This window comes from Zootoca vivipara, chromosome 16 (assembly GCF_963506605.1).
Source record: "Zootoca vivipara chromosome 16, rZooViv1.1, whole genome shotgun sequence".
NCBI lineage: Eukaryota > Metazoa > Chordata > Lepidosauria > Squamata > Lacertidae > Zootoca > Zootoca vivipara.
The window spans coordinates 31,062,808-31,082,144 of NC_083291.1; the positions used below are offsets into that span (position 1 = coordinate 31,062,808).

General features: G+C 50.3%; 1 protein-coding gene across 1 annotated transcript in view; it reads left to right on the top strand.

The window, feature by feature from the left end:
- The window catches only part of LOC118075325 (alpha-2-macroglobulin-like protein 1), a 69,211-nt gene that overhangs the window by 38,007 nt on the left and 11,867 nt on the right, over positions 1-19,337 (top strand). The window contains exons 20-30 of the mRNA XM_060268974.1: positions 1,207-1,432; positions 2,364-2,490; positions 2,967-3,088; positions 3,509-3,560; positions 3,928-4,011; positions 5,259-5,435; positions 12,077-12,158; positions 12,283-12,439; positions 15,244-15,312; positions 17,726-17,888; positions 18,779-18,939. Coding sequence (XP_060124957.1) covers positions 1,207-1,432; positions 2,364-2,490; positions 2,967-3,088; positions 3,509-3,560; positions 3,928-4,011; positions 5,259-5,435; positions 12,077-12,158; positions 12,283-12,439; positions 15,244-15,312; positions 17,726-17,888; positions 18,779-18,939 — 1,420 coding nt within the window. The remainder of the gene's footprint in view (positions 1-1,206; positions 1,433-2,363; positions 2,491-2,966; positions 3,089-3,508; positions 3,561-3,927; positions 4,012-5,258; positions 5,436-12,076; positions 12,159-12,282; positions 12,440-15,243; positions 15,313-17,725; positions 17,889-18,778; positions 18,940-19,337) is intronic.

The window sequence follows — 19,337 nt, forward strand, 5'->3', positions numbered from 1 at the left end:
CGGTTGATCGCGGGTTCTATTTCCTTTGCGGGGGGGTAGCACCACCCCACCCCACCCCCTCGTCCCGCCCTCCATCCACGCATGATCGCTAGAACGGAAGGCAGAGTTTTTGCTGTGAGCCTGATTGTTTGCTGAGCGATATGTTGGCGAGCAACTTTTTCCTTTCCCCCCTAAAGAAAGCTCAACATTTTAGACTTGCCCCTCTAAAAAAAGGTCAACAACTTTCTCTCCCCTCCCTAAAAAAAAGCTAAACAACTTTCCTGAACACCCCCCCCCCAAAAGGGTAGATCACTGCCAGTTTTTTATTCTGTGAGTAGATCACAGTCTCTTGGGAGTTGGACGTCCCTGCTCTACATTATGGGAGCACGGGGGGGGGGACCTCTAGTAAAGTGAAAAATGCCACAAAAATAGGCAACTATTCTGTTTTCTCCAGTAGTACCTTAGAGATCAACTAAGTTTGTCGTTGGTTTGAGCTTTCGTGTGCATGCACACTTCTTCATATACACTGAAACAGAAGTCACCGGACCCTTATATATAGTGAGAGGGTGGGGCTCAGAAGGGTGGTGAGAATGGGTGATTGGCTGATAGGTGTGGTAAACCTGTTGACGATTGTTAACGACTGCAATTAGTCTTACAGGAAAAAGCATGATAAAGCTATTTTTAGCCATCTCACCCCTTGCTTTTTCCTGTAAGACCTCTCACTATATATAAGGGTCTGGTGACTTCTGTTTCAGTGTATCTGAAGAAGTGTGCATGCACACGAAAGCTCATACCAATGACGAACTTAGTTGGTCTCTAAGGTGCTACTGGAAAGAATTTTTTTATTATTATTTTCGACTATGGCAGACCAACACGGCTACCTACCTGTAACTTGTTCTGTTTTTCCCACTGATTGCAAGTTTGTACCAACAGCAGGAGCGCAGACCTCTCTGTAATATATCCTGAAGAAGCTTTCTCTTTTGTTGAGTCCCACAACATTTTCATAAACACCAGTGGCAGTGAGAATAAACTCCTATACTGCCATCTCCAAATTCTTCTATTCTGACTGAGACCTAGTACAGAACTAGAGGCTTGGTTAAACTCATACTTACTCGGAGGTGTGCTCCTCTGACCAAAGTTATATTCTGCTTATACTGGTTTTGTCTTAGCAGTGAATGATTCAATGTTCTTGTCACTGAGGGAGTGACCTCTCTTCCTGTTCTTCAGTGAGGAGGGGAAAGCAACTTACTCGGTCACCGCTCCGGACACGATCACTGAGTGGAACGCTGATGCCTTCTGTGTGGCCGACATTGGCTTCGGACTCGCCCAGCAAGCCAAGTTCCGGGTCTTCAAGCCATTTTTTGTGGATCTGAGCCTGCCGTATTCTGTGGTCCGTGGGGAGACCTTGCTGCTAAAGTCTACTGTCTTCAATTACATGAAGGAATGTATCCAGGTTAGTGTCCACTGAGAACAAGCAAACAAGCTTCCCTTATATGTGTACCCAGAAACAAAGGGTTGGGAGGAACCCCACAAGGTAGAGATGGAGTCTGGGGGGCTGGACCTGACCAGGGCCTTGTCCTTCCTACACCTGCACTCACCTGTCTCTCCCAAGGGACAGGTCAGTACTTTTCCCTCCTCCCCCCACCACTCAGTCTTGGGGGGCAGCCTGCATATATTGTTGTGGATGAAGAAGCAGAAGCTCCACTTTGGATGTGGACAACAGAAATTGCAAGGCAGCCCCACCCCTTTCATGGCAGAAGAGGTCCATAGAGCACATTCCCTCCCTGCCCCCCAGTCCTGGGAACCTGCAGTTTTCCTCCCACAGCAACCCCTGAGTGTGCTTTAAATGTGTGGTGTGTGCACAGCCCCATAGGCAACACAGCCTTATTGCTGCAAGAGACCAGAAGAGGCCAGATCTGCTGCCAAGGCCTAGGGATGCCCACCTGCGGTCACCTTCATCTTCCCCACAGCCGCAATTCAGGTCACCAGGTGAAGAGCTTCATGAGGGGCTCACAGAGCAACAGCCATGAGGGATTTGTGTGAGGAAGCCAAACTACCCACTCGTAATCCCAAGAGTTTTTGTAACTGGCTTAGAGGTCTTCCTATAAACTTTGTTGGGTGAATAAATCTTGCAAGTCTGACCTGATGCTAATATGGTGCCCCAAAAGCACGAGAAGACCCCACTCACCAAGGTCTTAGTGGGAGCAGTCTACGCCCTATGCAACTTCCCCCTGTGGGTCACCCCTAGGCATGGGGGTCTGGCTCTCGCTCTTGGCATAGGCCCACCTCCTGCCCTGCCCATGCCTCTTCCCTGAATGCTTGCCCCTTGCCTTGGACTCACTGCGCTGCCTGCTTCACGAGGGTCATTTTGCTGCATCTCCCAGGTGAGAGTGAAGCTGCTGGAGTCGCAAGAGGTGGACGTGAAGCCATGCCCAGCCTGCCAGTTCAGCACCTGCCTCTGTGCTGAGGAGGCCCACACCTTCTCCTGGAACGTGACGGCGACTCAGCTGGGTGAGGTTGAGGCGCCTGAGCAGGTGGGAGGAGGCTTGTGGTGTTGAGGCTGCCAAGGGCACCTCTCTTTCTTCCCCAAGGACACTCGGCAGAACCAATGAATTCTTCTGTTTGGAAGTCAATCGGGCATTAAGTGGAATATTGAAAATAATAACAATGCCCCCTGCTGCATGTGCTACGGGTTTGTTTCCTCCCCGGCCAAGATGGTGTCCCTCCCCGATTTCTGCTAATGGCAGCTGTGCATCAGGGCTCATTTGGGGACTGGGCTATGAAGGAGAGGTTGGGGGTCCATCTCCATTCAAGAACCCCCTATGCTCCAACCTCTGTCCCTTGCATCTGTCTGCAGACTGAAGGCACGGTGGGCATGTTGGCTGATGTGGGGCTGGACTGGTGCTCTCGCCTGCAAGCAGCCTCTTTTCCTCCCCCTGAGCTCTTGGCACTCATCATGGGTCTATGCCAATTTTGCCTTCCTTTAGGGCACGTCAATCTCTCCGTCACCGCCGAGGCAGAGGAGACGCATGAGCTGTGTGGCAATAAGATCTCCACCACGCCTGCGCGAGGCCAGTCAGACACAATAGTCAAAACCCTGCTGGTCAAGGTCAGTGCCTACGTGGCCTTCAGCACCTGTGTCCAACTTTGGCTCACCACTGTCAAGTGCCAGCAACTCATTCAGAACTCTGGGTCTCCCCTAAACAGGTTTTTTTTGCCTATGTGGCCTTCAGCCCCTGGTGTCCAACTTTGGCTCACAGCTGTCAAGTGCCAGCAACTCATTCAGAACAACAGGTGTTGTTGTTTTTGGGGGGGGGAATTGTATTCATTGGGTGCTGGGCAGAAGAGGGCCTTTGGATTTTTGCACAACCTCCCTGTTTCCAGGTCTAAGGTGATGTCAGCCACGGGCTGTGCTCAGTTGGAAGGCCTGGCAATTGCGGAGCAAGGAAATGGCAGAGATGGTAGAAGGAGATTATTCCCCTGAGAGAGCAGCCCCACTCACCATCCTGACTCTCTTTTCCTCCCACAGCCAGAAGGCGTCCTGGAAGAAGAGACCCACAATGTCTTCCTCTGCTCTTCAGGTGTGCTTAGGCTGCATCCCTTGCTCAGGGCAGCTTGGCTTGTGATGGGGCCCCAGAGAACGCAATTTGGCGAGAAGATGAAGTGTTGCTCTGGTTGTCATTGGGCTGGAGACGTGTCTCTTCCCTAGGGCAGTAGCAGGATGCAAAAGAGACCAAAGACACACACACTGTCTCTCTGCTTGCTAAGGAGAGTAGGGATGGGATGGAGAGGGGGTGGAAAGGCAGCTGAGAGAACCGAGTGGCTAAAAACAGACTCGCTGAGCTACCGGTAGCAAGCTCCTAGTCCCACTCCTAGTGCAATGGCAGACTATGGCACCTTGGTTAGTGTATTCAACTGCATTAATTCCTGTTCTTCATTTCCCTTCAGGGGACCCAGTTTTGGATGAGGTTTCTCTAAAGCTGCCTGAAGCTGTTGTTGAGGGCTCTGGCCGAGCAACCGTCTCCTGCATTGGTGAGGAAATTTGCCCCCACATTCCTGCCCCATCTCTGGCCACATGAGAGATGAGAGATCTTCAAACCACATAGAACAAAGATACATAAGAGAGAGAGAGGCAGCATGGTGGCACGGTTTGTCCTGTGCACATTCCTTTAAGTGTCTGAGGAGAGCCAGCACAATCAGGAATCCCGGGGTCTTGATCATAATCTCTACATGTTTAATTAAAAGTGCATAGTGTTGAAGGAGAGCCTGTTGTCTCCATGTGCATGTTAAACAAAAGTAATGTCCCCCACACAACTTCCAAGGCAAAAACATGCTTTAAAGCAGTGATGGGCAACCTTTTGAGCTTGGTGTGTCAAAATTCGCCAAAAAACCGAGCATAACTCGGGTGGTGTGTCACTTCGAGAAAAAAACCATAATTTCATGATATTTATAGTTTAAATAACAAAAATGTATAATTGTAATATTTAACTGTATTTAATAAACCAAAAACTAATTATTTAACCTAACCTAACCCAAAACCCCTTATTTATCACAAAGTGCCCAGAGTTGTTGAGCTTTTTGGGGGGAGCTGCTGACCAAAATTTTGGAGGTTTTTTTGGGGGGGTGCAAAAGTTGCTTTGCTTTTTTTGGGGGGGTGCCCCAAAGCTGCTCCGCTTTTGAGGGGGAAAGAGAACAGAAATAATTGATGAATAATACCTTCGCTGGAACTACCATAACACGCAGCACCGACATAGTCTGCCAAAGTGCCAGAAAAAAACAGCACAGAAAGGGTTAAAAAACCAATCTCTGGCTACCAGCAGCAGCAACAACAACAAAAAATGATCCAGGTTTTAACAGCGGAGACAAGCTGTAGCGGAGACAAGCTCTAGTGGAGACAAGCTATAGGAGAAGCGGGAGAACAAATGGGGGAAAAACAACAACAACAACAGCGCAAATGGGCCGAAGGGGCGCCTGCCAGCAGTGAGGGCTCTGCGTGTCACGTCTGACACGCGTGTCATAGGTTCACCATCACTGCTTTAAAGGATACCCCAGTTCAGACGCCCATGTTGATGTCTAACAACGCCTAGGACGCATGGGGACTTCTTGACAAGTCCGGCCGTGCAGATGCTGGGCTCATTCGAGCAGATTTTATTGGACATGCAGTTCTCTGAATTTTAGGTCGCAGGTTGCTAGCATAGAGGAGATTTTCCCTAGATTCTCTTCAGGAGTTTGGAGAAAGTGGTCACAACGTTTTCTTCCATCATTTTGTCAACATCCAGGAGACATTATGGGTGCTGCGCTAGAAAATATAGACCAGTTGCTTCAAATGCCCTTTGGCTGTGGTGAGCAGAACATGGTGAAATTTGTTCCCAACATCTTTGTCCTCCAATACCTGGAGAAAACGAACCAAGTGACTCCTGAGATCAAAGAGAAGGCAATAGAGTACATGAAGAGTGGTAAGTAGAGCATTTCTCTGTCACAAAAATGAGGAGGAGTGTGAGGGACAGGGGATATCGCGAAGTCCCTCCCCTCCTGAGTTCAAGCCAATCACCGAGCACAGGGGAAAGCAGAGAGAGTTCCGATTCCAGTGGGGAAGCAGGAAGTCGTGTCCGAGGCTCAGGCAAGGTAGAGGAGCCAGGGTCCCAGGTGGGACAGGAAGGGGCGAATAAGGGGGGGAGACCCATCCCCCCAACTCCGGAACTACGCAGAAAGAGGAGGGGAAAGAGGATGGGTCTGCCAAAGCTTTTGTGTTGGAGAAAGACGCGCCAAAAGCCATTAGGAGGTTCTGAAACCGACTGATCACATCACTCCGTGTAAATAGCAATGACTTCAGCACTGTAAATACGCAGCACCAATAAAAGAATAAAATGCAGAGCTGCGTAGCGTCGTTACTCTGAAGTAGTCCACTCCGGCCACTGTGACAGCAACCTCCTAATCCTTTTTGGGCTACTTTGGAGTTGCCGGGATGAGCGTGTCAGAGGCGGAGAGATGGCGGCAGATCGCGGAGCAAGCCCAGCAAGAACTGCAGCAGCTGTCGCTGCAGGCGCAGGGGGAATTGAAGGCAGCTAAAGAAGAGACTAAGAAGGTCCAGGACGACCGGCTACAACTTGCGGAACAGGTGAGAGCGCTACAGGAAAGAGAGCAGGAATTAAGGGCGGTGGCGGTAGACCTCCAAAACAAGCTGGATGCAGAGAAAAACAAGGCGGGAGGGGCACCCCAAGTCCAAGTGCTGCCAGGAAGGAGAGCCGGGACGCTAGTAAGCAAGTTCAATGGAGACCCAAGGGAATATCAGGGCTTTGAGACTGAGATTGTGTATGCTCTTGAGCTGCACCACGCTGAGTTCCCTGATGATGAGCACAGGGTAGCGTTTATTGTGGAGCACCTTACCGGGGCAGCCAGGGAGTGGCTAAGACCGTTAATCGCAACAAAGAATCCTTGCATGAAGAATGTCAAACTATTTCTAGAAGGTTTGAAAACGATGTATTCGTCCGATAGTCATATGGACCAGACTAAGGAGGAACTTCATAATTTACGCCAAGGAAATATGACAGTTCGCGCGTATTGGGCGAAATTCACCATGCTGGTGCACAGATTGGGGTGGGAACTAGAGTCACCCCCAATGCAAGCGGCGTTCTACTTGGGGTTGCATGAGGAGGTGAAGGATGAGCTCTCGAGAGGTCCAAAGCCCAGTAATATGGATCAGCTGAGCAAAGCGGCTCTGGCGGTGGGGGTGAGACAGGAATCCCGGTGGAGCGACAAGCAAGCAACGCGCGCAAAGCGGGCTTGGTTCCCACGGTCGCAGGAGAAGCCACTCCCCCAACAACCCTTTCAAGCCACGCCTGGGGCCAGCCAGGACCAGGAACCCATGCAGATTGATAGCGCGCGCGCGCGGGCTTTTCAAACCCCAGCGGCGCCAAGACGCAAGGAGGGAAGGGGTGGGAATTGCTTTCTCTGCAACTCCCCCCAGCATCTCGTCAGAGACTGCCCACATCGCAGGGAGTGGCAAGGAAAGGCGGGAACGGTTGTGCCCTCCCCCACTGACGCAGCACCACAGCAGGGAAACGGGAAAGCCTGGCTAAAGGAGACAAGGGGCAGCAGCCAGGCACAGTCAGCAGACAACAGCCCCAGCCCACCCACCCGCACAGAGAGGAGCAGAGCCAGCCCACCCCTCCCAGAGCAGGAGTGGTTCTAGAAGTGACGCTCACGCTCCCAAATGGCTATCCCCTGATGGTCCTCGCCCTAATTGACAGTGGTGCCTCAGCCAACTTCTTCTCGAGAAACTTTGCAGAAGAGCACCAGATCCAGCTTCTGCAGCTGGATTTTCCCCTGCACGTGGCAACCATTGACGGCAGAGAGCTGCTGGGAGGGGCCATCACTCATCAACCCCCCCCCATGAGAATGACGGTGGGAAGGCACTCAGAGACACTGGCATTCAACGTCACAACCATCTCAGACCCCCCCATCGTCTTGGGCATGAGCTGGCTGGCGCGCCACGACCCCTCCATCAGTTGGCACCAGAGATGCATCACTTTTGGATCGGACTTTTGCCTGGAACATTGCATGCAGCACCAACCAGGGGAGGGGCCTCCGATAGCCACGGTGGCCACCATGCACATCAAAGGGGGTGAGGCGATACCCAAGCCGTACTGGGACCTGCAGGAGGTCTTCAGCGAAGCGGAGTCCGACCACCTACCCCCACACAGGCCTTTTGACTGCCAGATCAACCTGGTGCCAGGGGCAACTATACCCCCAGCCAAGCTGTACGCCATGTCAGACCAGGAACTGGAGGATCTGCGCGCTTTCATCGACAAGAACCTCAAGCGGGGGTTCATCAGAGAAAGCAAGGCAGCAGGGGGCAGCCCGGTCTTCTGGGTGGACAAGAAAGACATGCAACAGCGCCGTCTTGTGGTGGATTTTAGACGGCTGAATTCAGTGACAGAGCCAGTGGCTTTCCCCATGCCCAGAGTGGATGATCTCCTGACAGCGGCACGCAGGGGCAAGATTTTCACCAAGCTAGACCTGAGGGGGGCGTACAACTTGATCAGGATCCGGGAAGGCGATGAATGGAAAACCACGATGTTCACGCCTCTGGGCTCTTTTGAATATCTGGTGATGCCCTTCGGGTTGCAAGGGGGCTCAGCATGCTTCCAGGCCTTCATGCACCACGTCCTGGGGTCCCTCCTCTTCAGGAAATGCTTGGTCTTCCTGGATGACATCCTTATCTATTCCGATGACCCAGTGCAGCATGTGAAAGATGTCAGGGAGGTGTTGCAGCGCCTGAAGGAGAACCACCTGTATGTGAAGCTGGAGAAGTGCAAGTTTCACACCAAGGAGGTGGACTTCCTGGGCTACAAGCTGTCACACAAGGGGCTGGCGATGGACAAGGACAAGGTGCAGGCCATCCTGGACTGGCACAGCCCCAGGACGCGCAAAGATGCCCAACGCCTACTAGGCTTCGCCAACTTCTACAGGAAGTTCATCAAGAACTTCTCTCGCGTTACGGCTCCCATCACTGACTGCCTGAGAGGCAAGCAGAAGTTCAGGTGGACACCAGAGGCGCAAGCAGCGTTTGAAAGCCTCAAGAGGGTGTTCGCCTCAGACCAGAACCTGTTCCACGTGGTTCAGGACGCGCCCCTACGCGTGGAGACAGATGCTTCTGATAAAGCTGTGGGCGCCATTTTGTTGCAACTGGACGCCAACAGAGAGTGGAGACCCTGTGCCTTCTTCTCCAGGAAGTTGACCCAGCCAGAGCGAAACTACACGGTGTTTGATCGGGAACTTCTTGCGATCCACGCTGCGTTCCAGCACTGGAGACACTTCCTGGTGGGCGCCAAGCACCCCATCCAGGTGTGCACAGACCACAAGAACCTGGAGTTCTGGAGAACTGCCAGGGTGCTCAACCAGCGGCAGATACGGTGGGCAGAGTTCTTCTCGAACTTCAACTTCTCCATACACTACATCCCGGGAGAGCAGAATGTCAGGGCGGATGCCCTCTCCTGCAAGCCAGAGTACATGGAGGAGGAGGCGCCACCGGCACCCAGGCACATTTTCCCCCCGTCAGCATGGTCCTGCGGAGCAGCAGTGGTGAGCGAGGCGGAACTCACAGCACTGACGGCAGCGGATGAATTTGCCAACCGCATCTTCAGAGAACTGAGAAGGGGGGGGAGCAGGCAAAAGACTTTGCAGAACGCAGGGGGCTGCTTTTCTACAAGGGTGCACTGTACCTGCCCACCACCCAGCTTAGACGTACGGTCCTCAAGCAGATGCACGACAACCCAACGGCGGGTCATTTTGGGAGGGACAAAACCGCTCACCTAGTCATGAGACACTTCTGGTGGCCAGGGGTGCGGGAGGATGTGAGGGATTATGTAAGGGGCTGTGACACCTGCCAGCGGGCAAAGGTGGTCAGAGCGCCACCAGCAGGTTTGCTGGAGCCCTTAGCCACACCGCACAGGCCGTGGGAAGTAGTGTCCATGGACTTCATCACAGACCTGCCGTCGTCCAGGGGCAAGACCGCAGTGTTGGTGGTGGTGGACCTCATGTCCAAAATGTGCCACTTTATACCGTGTGCCAGGGCGGTCTCTGCAGAAGAGACAGCCAAACTGTTTGTGGATCACGTATTCAGACTGCATGGATTACCTTTAAGGGTTATTTTGGATCGTGGCCGCCAATTTGTTTCCAGGTTCTGGCGGCGGCTCATGAACCTCCTGCAGGTGGAGGTCAGCTTGTCGACGGCTAGACACCCGCAGACCAATGGACAGGCGGAGAGGGTCAACGCCATTCTGCAGCAGTACCTGAGATGCTACGTCAGCCAGCGGCAAACGGACTGGGTGGATCGCCTGCCACTGGCAGAATTTGCCTACAACAATGCGGTGCACGTCTCCACAGGGGTGTCGCCCTTTAAGGCCAATTACGGGCGTGACCTCAGATCTTTCCCAGAGAGGGAGGGGGAGGAGGAGGAGGAGGGCCCACAGGCTGAGGATTGGGCAGAGGAACTGGAGACGGTGCACCAGCAGCTCAGAGAACACTTGGAGAGAGCCAAGGAAGCGTACAAGAAGGGGGCAGATCGCCACAGGCGACCGGGGGAGGTCATTAGGGTGGGGGACAAAGTTTGGTTGTCCTCGGAGGGCCTTCCCATCAGAGGGCGATGCAAAAAGCTGGCGCCCAGAAGGTTGGGCCCCTTCACGGTCACGCAACAGGTCAACCCGGTGGCATACAGGCTGGCACTGCCAGAGGACATGAGGGTGCACCCTGTGTTTCATAGATCGCTGCTGTCGCCGTACAGGGAAAGCAGCAGGCTCCGAGACAGCGAACAAACCCCTGAGGGAGGGGGGGAGAGGGAAGGCAGGGAGCAACTCAATGAGGCCACGGCCATCCTGGATTCAAGGTGGGGGGTGGGGGGACTGGAGTACCTCATGGCATGGGAGGATGCTCCACCGTCCCAGAATGAATGGGTCCCAGCCACTCAGATACAGGAGGAATTCCTGGTAGAAGAATTTCACGCCCTCTTTCCCCATAGACCCAAGCCCTGGCACATGGAAAGGGAGGGGGAGGGGGAGGAAGCACGGGAGAGCAGTTCACCATGGCGCTGGGAAGCGGAGTTTGAGGAACCAGAGGATGAGGTATGGGTGTCACCGAGATCCACCCAGTCAGAGGAAGGAGCAGATTGGCAGAACATTTTTACCCCCACCAGCTCTGACGCCACGGACTTTTTGGGATTCCCATCCTCCCAGGCGGAAGGGGGGGCTTGCAGGACTGGGGGGAGGTGTTCACACCAACGGGCTCGGAAAGCACTGAGTTCTTAGGCTTCCAGTCGTCACCGACACCTGGGGGGGACCTGGGGAGGGGTGAAGGAGAGCTTGGGAGGGGGGTGGATGTGAGGGACAGGGGATATCGCGAAGTCCCTCCCCTCCTGAGTTCAAGCCAATCACCGAGCACAGGGGAAAGCAGAGAGAGTTCCGATTCCAGTGGGGAAGCAGGAAGTCGTGTCCGAGGCTCAGGCAAGGTAGAGGAGCCAGGGTCCCAGGTGGGACAGGAAGGGGCGAATAAGGGGGGGAGACCCATCCCCCCAACTCCGGAACTACGCAGAAAGAGGAGGGGAAAGAGGATGGGTCTGCCAAAGCTTTTGTGTTGGAGAAAGACGCGCCAAAATCCATTAGGAGGTTCTGAAACCGACTGATCACATCACTCCGTGTAAATAGCAATGACTTCAGCACTGTAAATACGCAGCACCAATAAAAGAATAAAATGCAGAGCTGCGTAGCGTCGTTACTCTGAAGTAGTCCACTCCGGCCACTGTGACAAGGAGGCTGGCATGGACTGTGCAAATAGCAAAGGGATGGAATAGCGGTGCTATTTTTCTAGAAAAAGCCCCATGTACACCAGCTGTTAATTGCAGGGATAGGATACAAATGAGAGCCACTGTGGTGTAGCGGTTAGAGTGCTGGGCTATGTGCCTGTCCCTGTTTACTGTGCCTTCTGGCAGTTCCCTCACTGTGAGAAGTGAGGTCACAGGGAACCAGGCACAGGGCCTTCTCGGTAGTGACGCCCACCCTGTAGAACGCCCTTCCATCAGATGTCAAGGAAATAAACAACTACAGTGGTACCTTGGTTCTCAAACTTAATCTGTTCCGGGAGTCCGTTTGACACCCGAAACGGTTCAAAAACCAAGGTGTGGCTTCTGATTGGCTGAAGGAGCTTCCTGCACTCAATCAGAAGCCGCGTCGGACATTCAGCTTCCGAAAAGCGTTTGCAAACCAGAACACTCACTTCCAGGTTTGCAATGTTCAGGAGCCGATTCATTCAGGAGCCAAGCCATTCAAATACCAAAGTACCACTGACTTTTAGAAGACATCTGTAGGCAGCCCTGTTTAGGGAAGTTTTTAATATTTGATGTTTTATTGTGTTTTTAATATTCTGTTGGGAGCCGCCCAGCGTGGCTGGGGAAACTCAGCAAGATGGGCGGGTTAGAAATATTATTATTATTATTATTATTATTATTATTATTATTATTATTACTCACTGCATCCAGCAAACCGGCCTCATTAAACTGCACATTCCCAAACTGATAGTACTGATTCTTCCCTGTTTCCTGTAGGGTACCAACGTGAGCTGCTCTACAAACATGACGATGGCTCCTACAGTGCCTTTGGGAAGAGTGATGCTGAAGGCAATACCTGGTGTGTAAGCTGAGCTGGTGCCAGTCAGGCAAAGCTGTGGCTGTTGCCTTGAGTGGGCCTGAGACTGGAGCTGATTCTCATCCTCCACTTTCTCTCCCACTCCGCCCCCATCTCCGCTCTGCAGGCTGACAGCTTTTGTGGTTAAGGCTTTGGGCCAAGCAAATGCCTACATCTATGTTGATGAGAAGCACATTCAGGAGGCTGTAGGCTGGCTGGGGCAGCACCAACTTCCCAGCGGCTGCTTCGAAAGTGTGGGGAGGCTCTTCAACAATGCCCTGAAGGTAAGAGCACTGTAAATTATGATAACAGCATAATACTGTTACAAAGGGTGGCGCTGTGGTCTAAACCACTGAGCCTAGGGCTTGCCAATCAGAAGGTCGACGGTTCGAATCCCCGCGACGGAGTGAGCTCCCGTTGCTCGGTCCCAGCTCCTGCCCACCTAGCAGTTCGAAAGCACATCAAAGTGCAAGTAGATAAATAGGTACCACTCCAGCGGGAAGGTAAATGGCATTTCCGTGCACTGCTCTGGTTCGCCAGAAGCGGCTTTGTCATGCTGGCCACATGACCCGGAAGCTGTATGCCGGCTCCCTCAGCTAATAATGCGAGGTGAGCACCGCAACCCCAGAGTCGTCCGTGACTGGACCTAATGGTCAGGGGTCCCTTTACCTTTACCTTTTACAGTTACAAAAGTTTGGTGCCTCCTCCTCTCTCTGCTGAGCAGTAGCAAACTTACAGAGGGTTCCTTCGGAGAACTGAGACATCTCAAAGACTCTCGTAGCTTTAAGAAATATGGTTTATCCACCTACTTCCACTTTTCGTCTGCATGGGAGGAGACCAGATCTTACAGTATGGTCACTTCAAGAGGGGCTTGCCCCCCACAGCAGTGCAGCCGTGGAGTCCAAGACATCTCCCTAAGCCAGCCTTCCCAAGATAGATCCCACTCTTTCTTCCATCTTCTTCCCAGAACACTCTGCTAAAAACTCTCTTTTCCTGTCACCTCACACCCAGTTACCCTAGCAACCTTCCAAACCCCCAGTCTTTGTTCACACCTCAGGGCAAGAGGGGGGGCAGTTCTCTTGCACTGCCAATGGCTCTCAATGGTCCTGATTTGTTTCTTAATGGCCCTGGCTTGGTCTCGTCATGTTGCACAAGCTAGCTCAGGAATTCCTCTGATGTGTATGAAGCTTCTTGAACATGTTGCTAAAGCCATGACTGATATTCATGGTAAAAAAGGTAAAAGGTAATGATAAAGGACCCCAGGACGGTTAAGTCCAGTCAAAGGCGACTATGGAGTTGCGGTGCTCATCTCGCTTTCAGGCCGAGGGAGCCGGCATTTGTCCACAGACAGCTTTACGCATCATGTGGCCAGAATGACTAAACCGCTTCTGGCGCAACGGAACACCGTGATGGAAACCAGAGCGCACAGAAACGCCGTTTACCTTCCCGCCGCAGCGGTACCTATTTATCTACTTGCACTGGCATGCTTTTGAACTGCTAGGTTGGCAGGAGCTGGGGCAGAGCAAAGGGAACTCACTCCATCGCAGGGATTCAAACTGCCAACCTTTTGATCAGCAAGCCCAAGAGGCTCAGTGGTTTAGACCACAGCACCACCCATGCTTATTCATGGTAGTAGCAAGCAGCAGAGCATGTTTAATAAAATATAGAGTGTCTGTCAGAACACCTGCATTGGCCCTTGCCAAAAAAAACATGCTCACCTCAGTAACTTCTGCCTCTTTTTGTGTTGTTAAAGTAGACAGCCATTCACAGAAACTGGAGTAAAAATCTCTGTACACCTGAAACAGGAAGATTGTATGAGCCCATAAATCCATCCCCAGGTTAGACCATGCTGGTGCTCTCTTAATGAAGTGGTGCAGAGGACCAATCGTTAGCAATGCTCCTGTTGCCTTTTGTCTTGAGAAGTGCAAGAAGGGAGCTGCTTGTCCTCTCTCAGCACCCTGCAAGGTCAGCAGTGGAGGTTGAGGGTCACTCCCACCCTGCAGTTGCATTTCTCCATCAGGCAGAATCTCTGGTGCAGAAGAAGGCAGCTTGCTACTGTATTTCCTTCCTGTGAAACATAGTAGCTGATGAACAACCGAGGCCCAATACAGTGGTACCTCGGGTTACAGACGCTTCAGGTTACAGACTCCGCTAACCCAGAAATAGTACCCCGGATAATACATCGGATAAAGTACATCGGATAATAACTAAGATTTCTAGATCCAAATGATATTTTGAAATATTGGAAATTTGTGGTTAATATGGATCAAAACTAAGATTTATAATGTGTATTTTAGAAGAAGAAATTATTTAAGAAGTAGAGAGTGTTATATGAGTTATAAATAGAAGCGTGGAAGGGGGGGGAAGAAGGAAGTCGACTGACCAAGAAAGTATATTTGAGCTTTATATTGTTAAGGAAACTTAAGTTTGATGACACATCAGCTCAAATGTGAATAAGTATCTGTTTTTCTATGTTTTTTCTTTTTTTTCTTATTCTTTGTTTTTTTTATTTTTTATTTTTTATATTTTTTGTATTTGTTATAAAACCAATAAAATAGTTTTTTTTTAAAAAAAGGGGGGGAGAACTTTACATCGGGATGAGAACAGAAATTGTGTGGTGGCAGCATGGCAGCAGTGGGAGGCCCCATTAGCTAAAGTCGTACCTCATGTTAAGAACAGTTTCAGATCAAGAACAGACCTCCAGAACGAATTAAGGTACCACTGTATGTTCTGGTGCCTTTGGCAGAAAATCTCAATTAACAGAGAGAAAAAAAATTCTAATGAATGCAGTTTTACAAGATCTCTCTTCTGCTTCCTGTGCTGCATCGACCACACACACCAAGTGACCCATTCCTCCTGACTAAAGAATGTTTTGGCCACTCCTTGTATAAACGTCCTTGGGGCGTGAGCGATACCTTGCAATTACCTTTCCTGACATTTAAAGTGGGAGTTTCACACAGACAGGAGTGAATCATGATGGTGCTTCTAAGTGATGCTTAAAATAGTCATATACTCAAGGCTTGATCATTGTTTTCCAAACTGTGAGGAAATGGCTCTCATTGCCTTGACTTCTCTCTTCCATTCCTAGGGCGGCGTGAATGATGACTTCTCGCTAACAGCTTACATTGCTGCCTCACTGCTGGAACTGGGCAAGAATGTAAGTCCCTCTGGCTTTCCCACAGAGTTCTGGGGCTCCCTCATTAGTCCTTCGTTAACCCAGGATCCCAAGGATGAACTTTATAAACAAGGAATAGACGTGTTTACTGGAATAGACACGTGGGCTGTTCAAAGGACATTTCCCACCTCAAGGAATTCTGGGCCCTGTAGTTTGTTAAGGGTTGCTGGGAATTCTAACTCTCTGAGGGATAGTGCCCAGATTTCTTCGAGGAAAAGAATGTGCTTTGAGTGTGCTTTAAATATATTTACTGTATACATGCCACTCCAAGCGGCAAGAGATTCCTAGGGTTCGAGCGCTTGCTTGCCCAGAGGTCAGATTCCTTGGAATGAAGGTTGGCGGGGACTATGGTGTCTTTCGGATATAGAGTTCTATTTACCTATATATACAACCTGAGCATAGGATGGAGGAGCATTAACACCCCAAAATATATTGCTTCTACATTAGTGTCAGCTTTGGAACCAGCACAGAGCAAGCTTGTCTGTGTGTATCCGTTTCTAGCAGCTCGCACAGAACTCTCTGGTTTTCGTCATCCTACTTAGCAGTTACGTGAGTGGCAGGGAAGGGCCCACTCATTTGTTCTATGCCACAGAGCGTCTCCACCCCCATCGTTCAGCCCGGAGGTCCAGTGCCGAGGGCCTTCTGGCGGTTCCCTCGCTGCAAGAAACCAAGTTACAGGGAACCAGGTAGTGGCACCCACCCTGTGGAACGCCCTCCCACCAGATGTCAAAGAGAAAAAATAACTACCAGACTTTTAGAAGACATCTGAAGGCAGCCCTGTTTAGGGAGGCTTTTAATGTTTAACAGATTATTGTGTTTTAATATTGTGTTGGAAGCTGCCCAGATGGGCGGGGTATAAATAATAAATTATTGTTGTTGTGATGATGATGATGATGATGATGATGATGTTATGCTCCTCATGGTGCTTAGCTAGTCAGCCAAAGCCATTCCCTGGACAAAGGAATTGGTTTGGCAAGCTTGCTGTCATGCATTCAACTATAAGAGATACAGGATTCCAGAAATTGGAAGGGACTCAGGGCATCATCCGGACTGACACCCCACCCCACCCCCGCAACTATATTGTGCACACTTTGCAACTGAAGCTATCAATGCAACTGAACTGATTCATCCATTTCCCGGCATTTTGGGCAGTTGAGTGAGCATTGAAAGCCCTTAACATGCTAAACCATGTTTATTTTGTTAACTGAATTTGATTACATTTTGAGAAGGCTATGCTGAGAACTTGACAATTAGAAGCTGGTTTGTTGGGTGACCTTAAGCAAGAGGTCATTTGGTCCTCATGCTCTACAATCACCCCAGCTTATTTCTCTGCTTCGTATGAATGTTAACGGTGCAGCAACATGCCCGGCTGGGGATTTTCAGGTCAATTGGACACTGCAATACCCTGTTTCTCCTAAAATAAGACGTGGCCATGAAATAAGCCATAGCAGGATTTTTAAGCATTCAAGGAATTTAAGCCATACCCCCAAAATAAGCCATAGTGATAGGCAGTTTAACCTTGTAGGTTAAACTGTACCATACTTAATAAAAAAATAAGACATCCCCAGAAAAGAAGGCATAGTGTGTGTTTTTGCGGAAAAATAAATATAAGACGGTGTCTTATTTTCGGAGAAACACGGTAGCAAAGTCTATGAAAGAAAAATCTGCACCACTTGTCAGTTTGTTGGGTTTAAGCAATTTCTTGCTCAGCATCCTGAAGCCTACCTCTCTAACACTGCCAACTCTCAATCAGCCTGTTGAACAATTTTCTAACTATACACCGTGGCTCTATAACAGGCATCCGCAAACTGCGGCCCTCCAGATGTTTTGTCCTACAACTCCCATGATCCCCAGCTAACAGGACCAGTGGTCAGGGATGATGGGGATTGTAGTCCAAAACATCTGGAGGGCCATAGTTTGGGGGTGCCTGCTCTATAATATAATATAGCATTATGTGGATTTCTCTGCTGCCATATCATCATAATGTCTTGGGGTGACTAACAGCAATTCATTTCCCTATACAGTCAAACCTATGTTTGCGACCACCTCCGTTTGCGACCGCTTTGGTTTCCGACCACTGCGGACCTGGAAATGTTTACATCTGGGTTCCGCGGCGCTTGGATGCGCAGAAGCGATCTGCGCTACGTGTGCATGCACAGAAGCGCTCTATTGGTGCTTCCCACACGCGCACAAGCGTGCATCGGGAAGCGACCGATTCGGGGGGCGGCCAGCTCCGCGGAATGGATTGCAGTCGCAAACTGAGATACCATTGTATTTTATGCAATTCATTTACATAAGATGTGGTAATGTAAAGCCTGCCCCCTCATATAGGATATTATGAAATCATATCCAAGCTGCAAGCTAACTGAGTCATTTCCTTATTATTGCTTTAAAGGATACCATGGTAGAGAACGCCTTAGCCTGCCTTAAGAATAACTTAAGTTCTGCAGAGAGCAGCTATTCCAAGGCTTTGTTAGCTTATGTCTTCACTTTGGCTGGAGACACAGAGATACGGCATCAGCTCCTAACAGACTTAGATGAACAGGCTGAAAAAACAGGTAGGAGGGATCATTTCATTCAGTACAATCTTTGTTCTGGAGGTTGCTGTTTTACAAGTCTGGTTTACAGGCTTCCTTGTCCTATGCCCCATTCAGAATATTAGCCCTTTCCTCTGAAGGTGCTATGGGATAACTAGCCTCATATAAACAACATGCTTAAGTCTAATTAATGCACGAAGGGGTTAATACCACAGAGTAAGCTGTCCTGCCAGGCTTAGTGAGGCCACTTCCCCTTACCTTGGGAGGAAATGGATAATCAGGCCTTTTCACTCCAGTCTATCTGAGAAGCTCAGCTTGTAAAGAGGTTTCAGCTAATTGCTCCAACTCAACTGCATGGCTCTTACAAGCCACTCTTGAGTTCCTATATTCTGAGGGCTTCACTTGCTGCCTTTCCCCTCTAAACATATACATATGTCAATTCATGTATTTTTCAATCTCTGTGAAATAAGAAAATAAACCCTCCAGAATTATCAGGGTCTTTGGATTCTCAGGAATAATGGTTATTATTTGGGTTATTATGGAGCTGTAGAGCTGTCAGCCCTGAGTGCTCACTGGAAGGACAGATCATGAAGCTGAGGCTCCAATACTTTGGCCACCTCATGAGAAGAGAAGACTCCCTGGAAAAGACCCTGATGTTGGGAAAGATTGAGGGCACAAGAAGAAGGGGACGACAGAGGATGAGATGGTTGGACAGTGTTCTCGAAGCTACGAACATGAGTTTGACCAAACTGCGGGAGGCAGTGCAAGACAGGAGTGCCTGGCGTGCTATGGTCCATGGGGTCACAAAGAGTCGGACACGACTACACGACTAAACAACAACAAGAGCTGGCTTACTTTTATGTTCTGTTACTGAGTGATATTCTACTTCATTCTTTCCTCCTCCTTTGTAGATGGGGTCATATCCCTCTCAGATGTAGAGACAACAGCCTACTTTCTCTCGAGTTACCTCTCCAAACCAGAGGTGTCCACCGATGACATCAAATATGGCTCCCAGATTGTGCGTTCCCTTACCAAAGCACAGAATCCATATGGAGGCTTTTCTTCCACACAGGTAACAGGCAAGATATTTCCTCTGTAGAAAGGGGAGGCATCTCAGACAAGGAGAGCTCCTCTTTGTTGAGTACATTTTGGTGTTTCCATGTGAATGACATAAATATATTTTGGCAGCGGAGGCTTGTCGAACTAAATTGAAGGACTTGAATTTGCCTCGGCTAATACAATCAGTGGGATGCGGGTGCTGCTGTGGTCTAAACCACTGAGCCTAGGGCTTACCGATCAAAAGGTCAGCGGTTCGAATCCCCGCGACGGGGTGAGCTCCCATTGCTCAGTCCCAGCTCCTGCCAACCTAGCAGTTCGAAAGCATGTCAAAGTGAAGTAGATAAATAGGTACCGATCCGGCGGGAAGGTAAACGGCGTTTCCGTGCGCTGCTCTGGGTTCGCCAGAAGCAG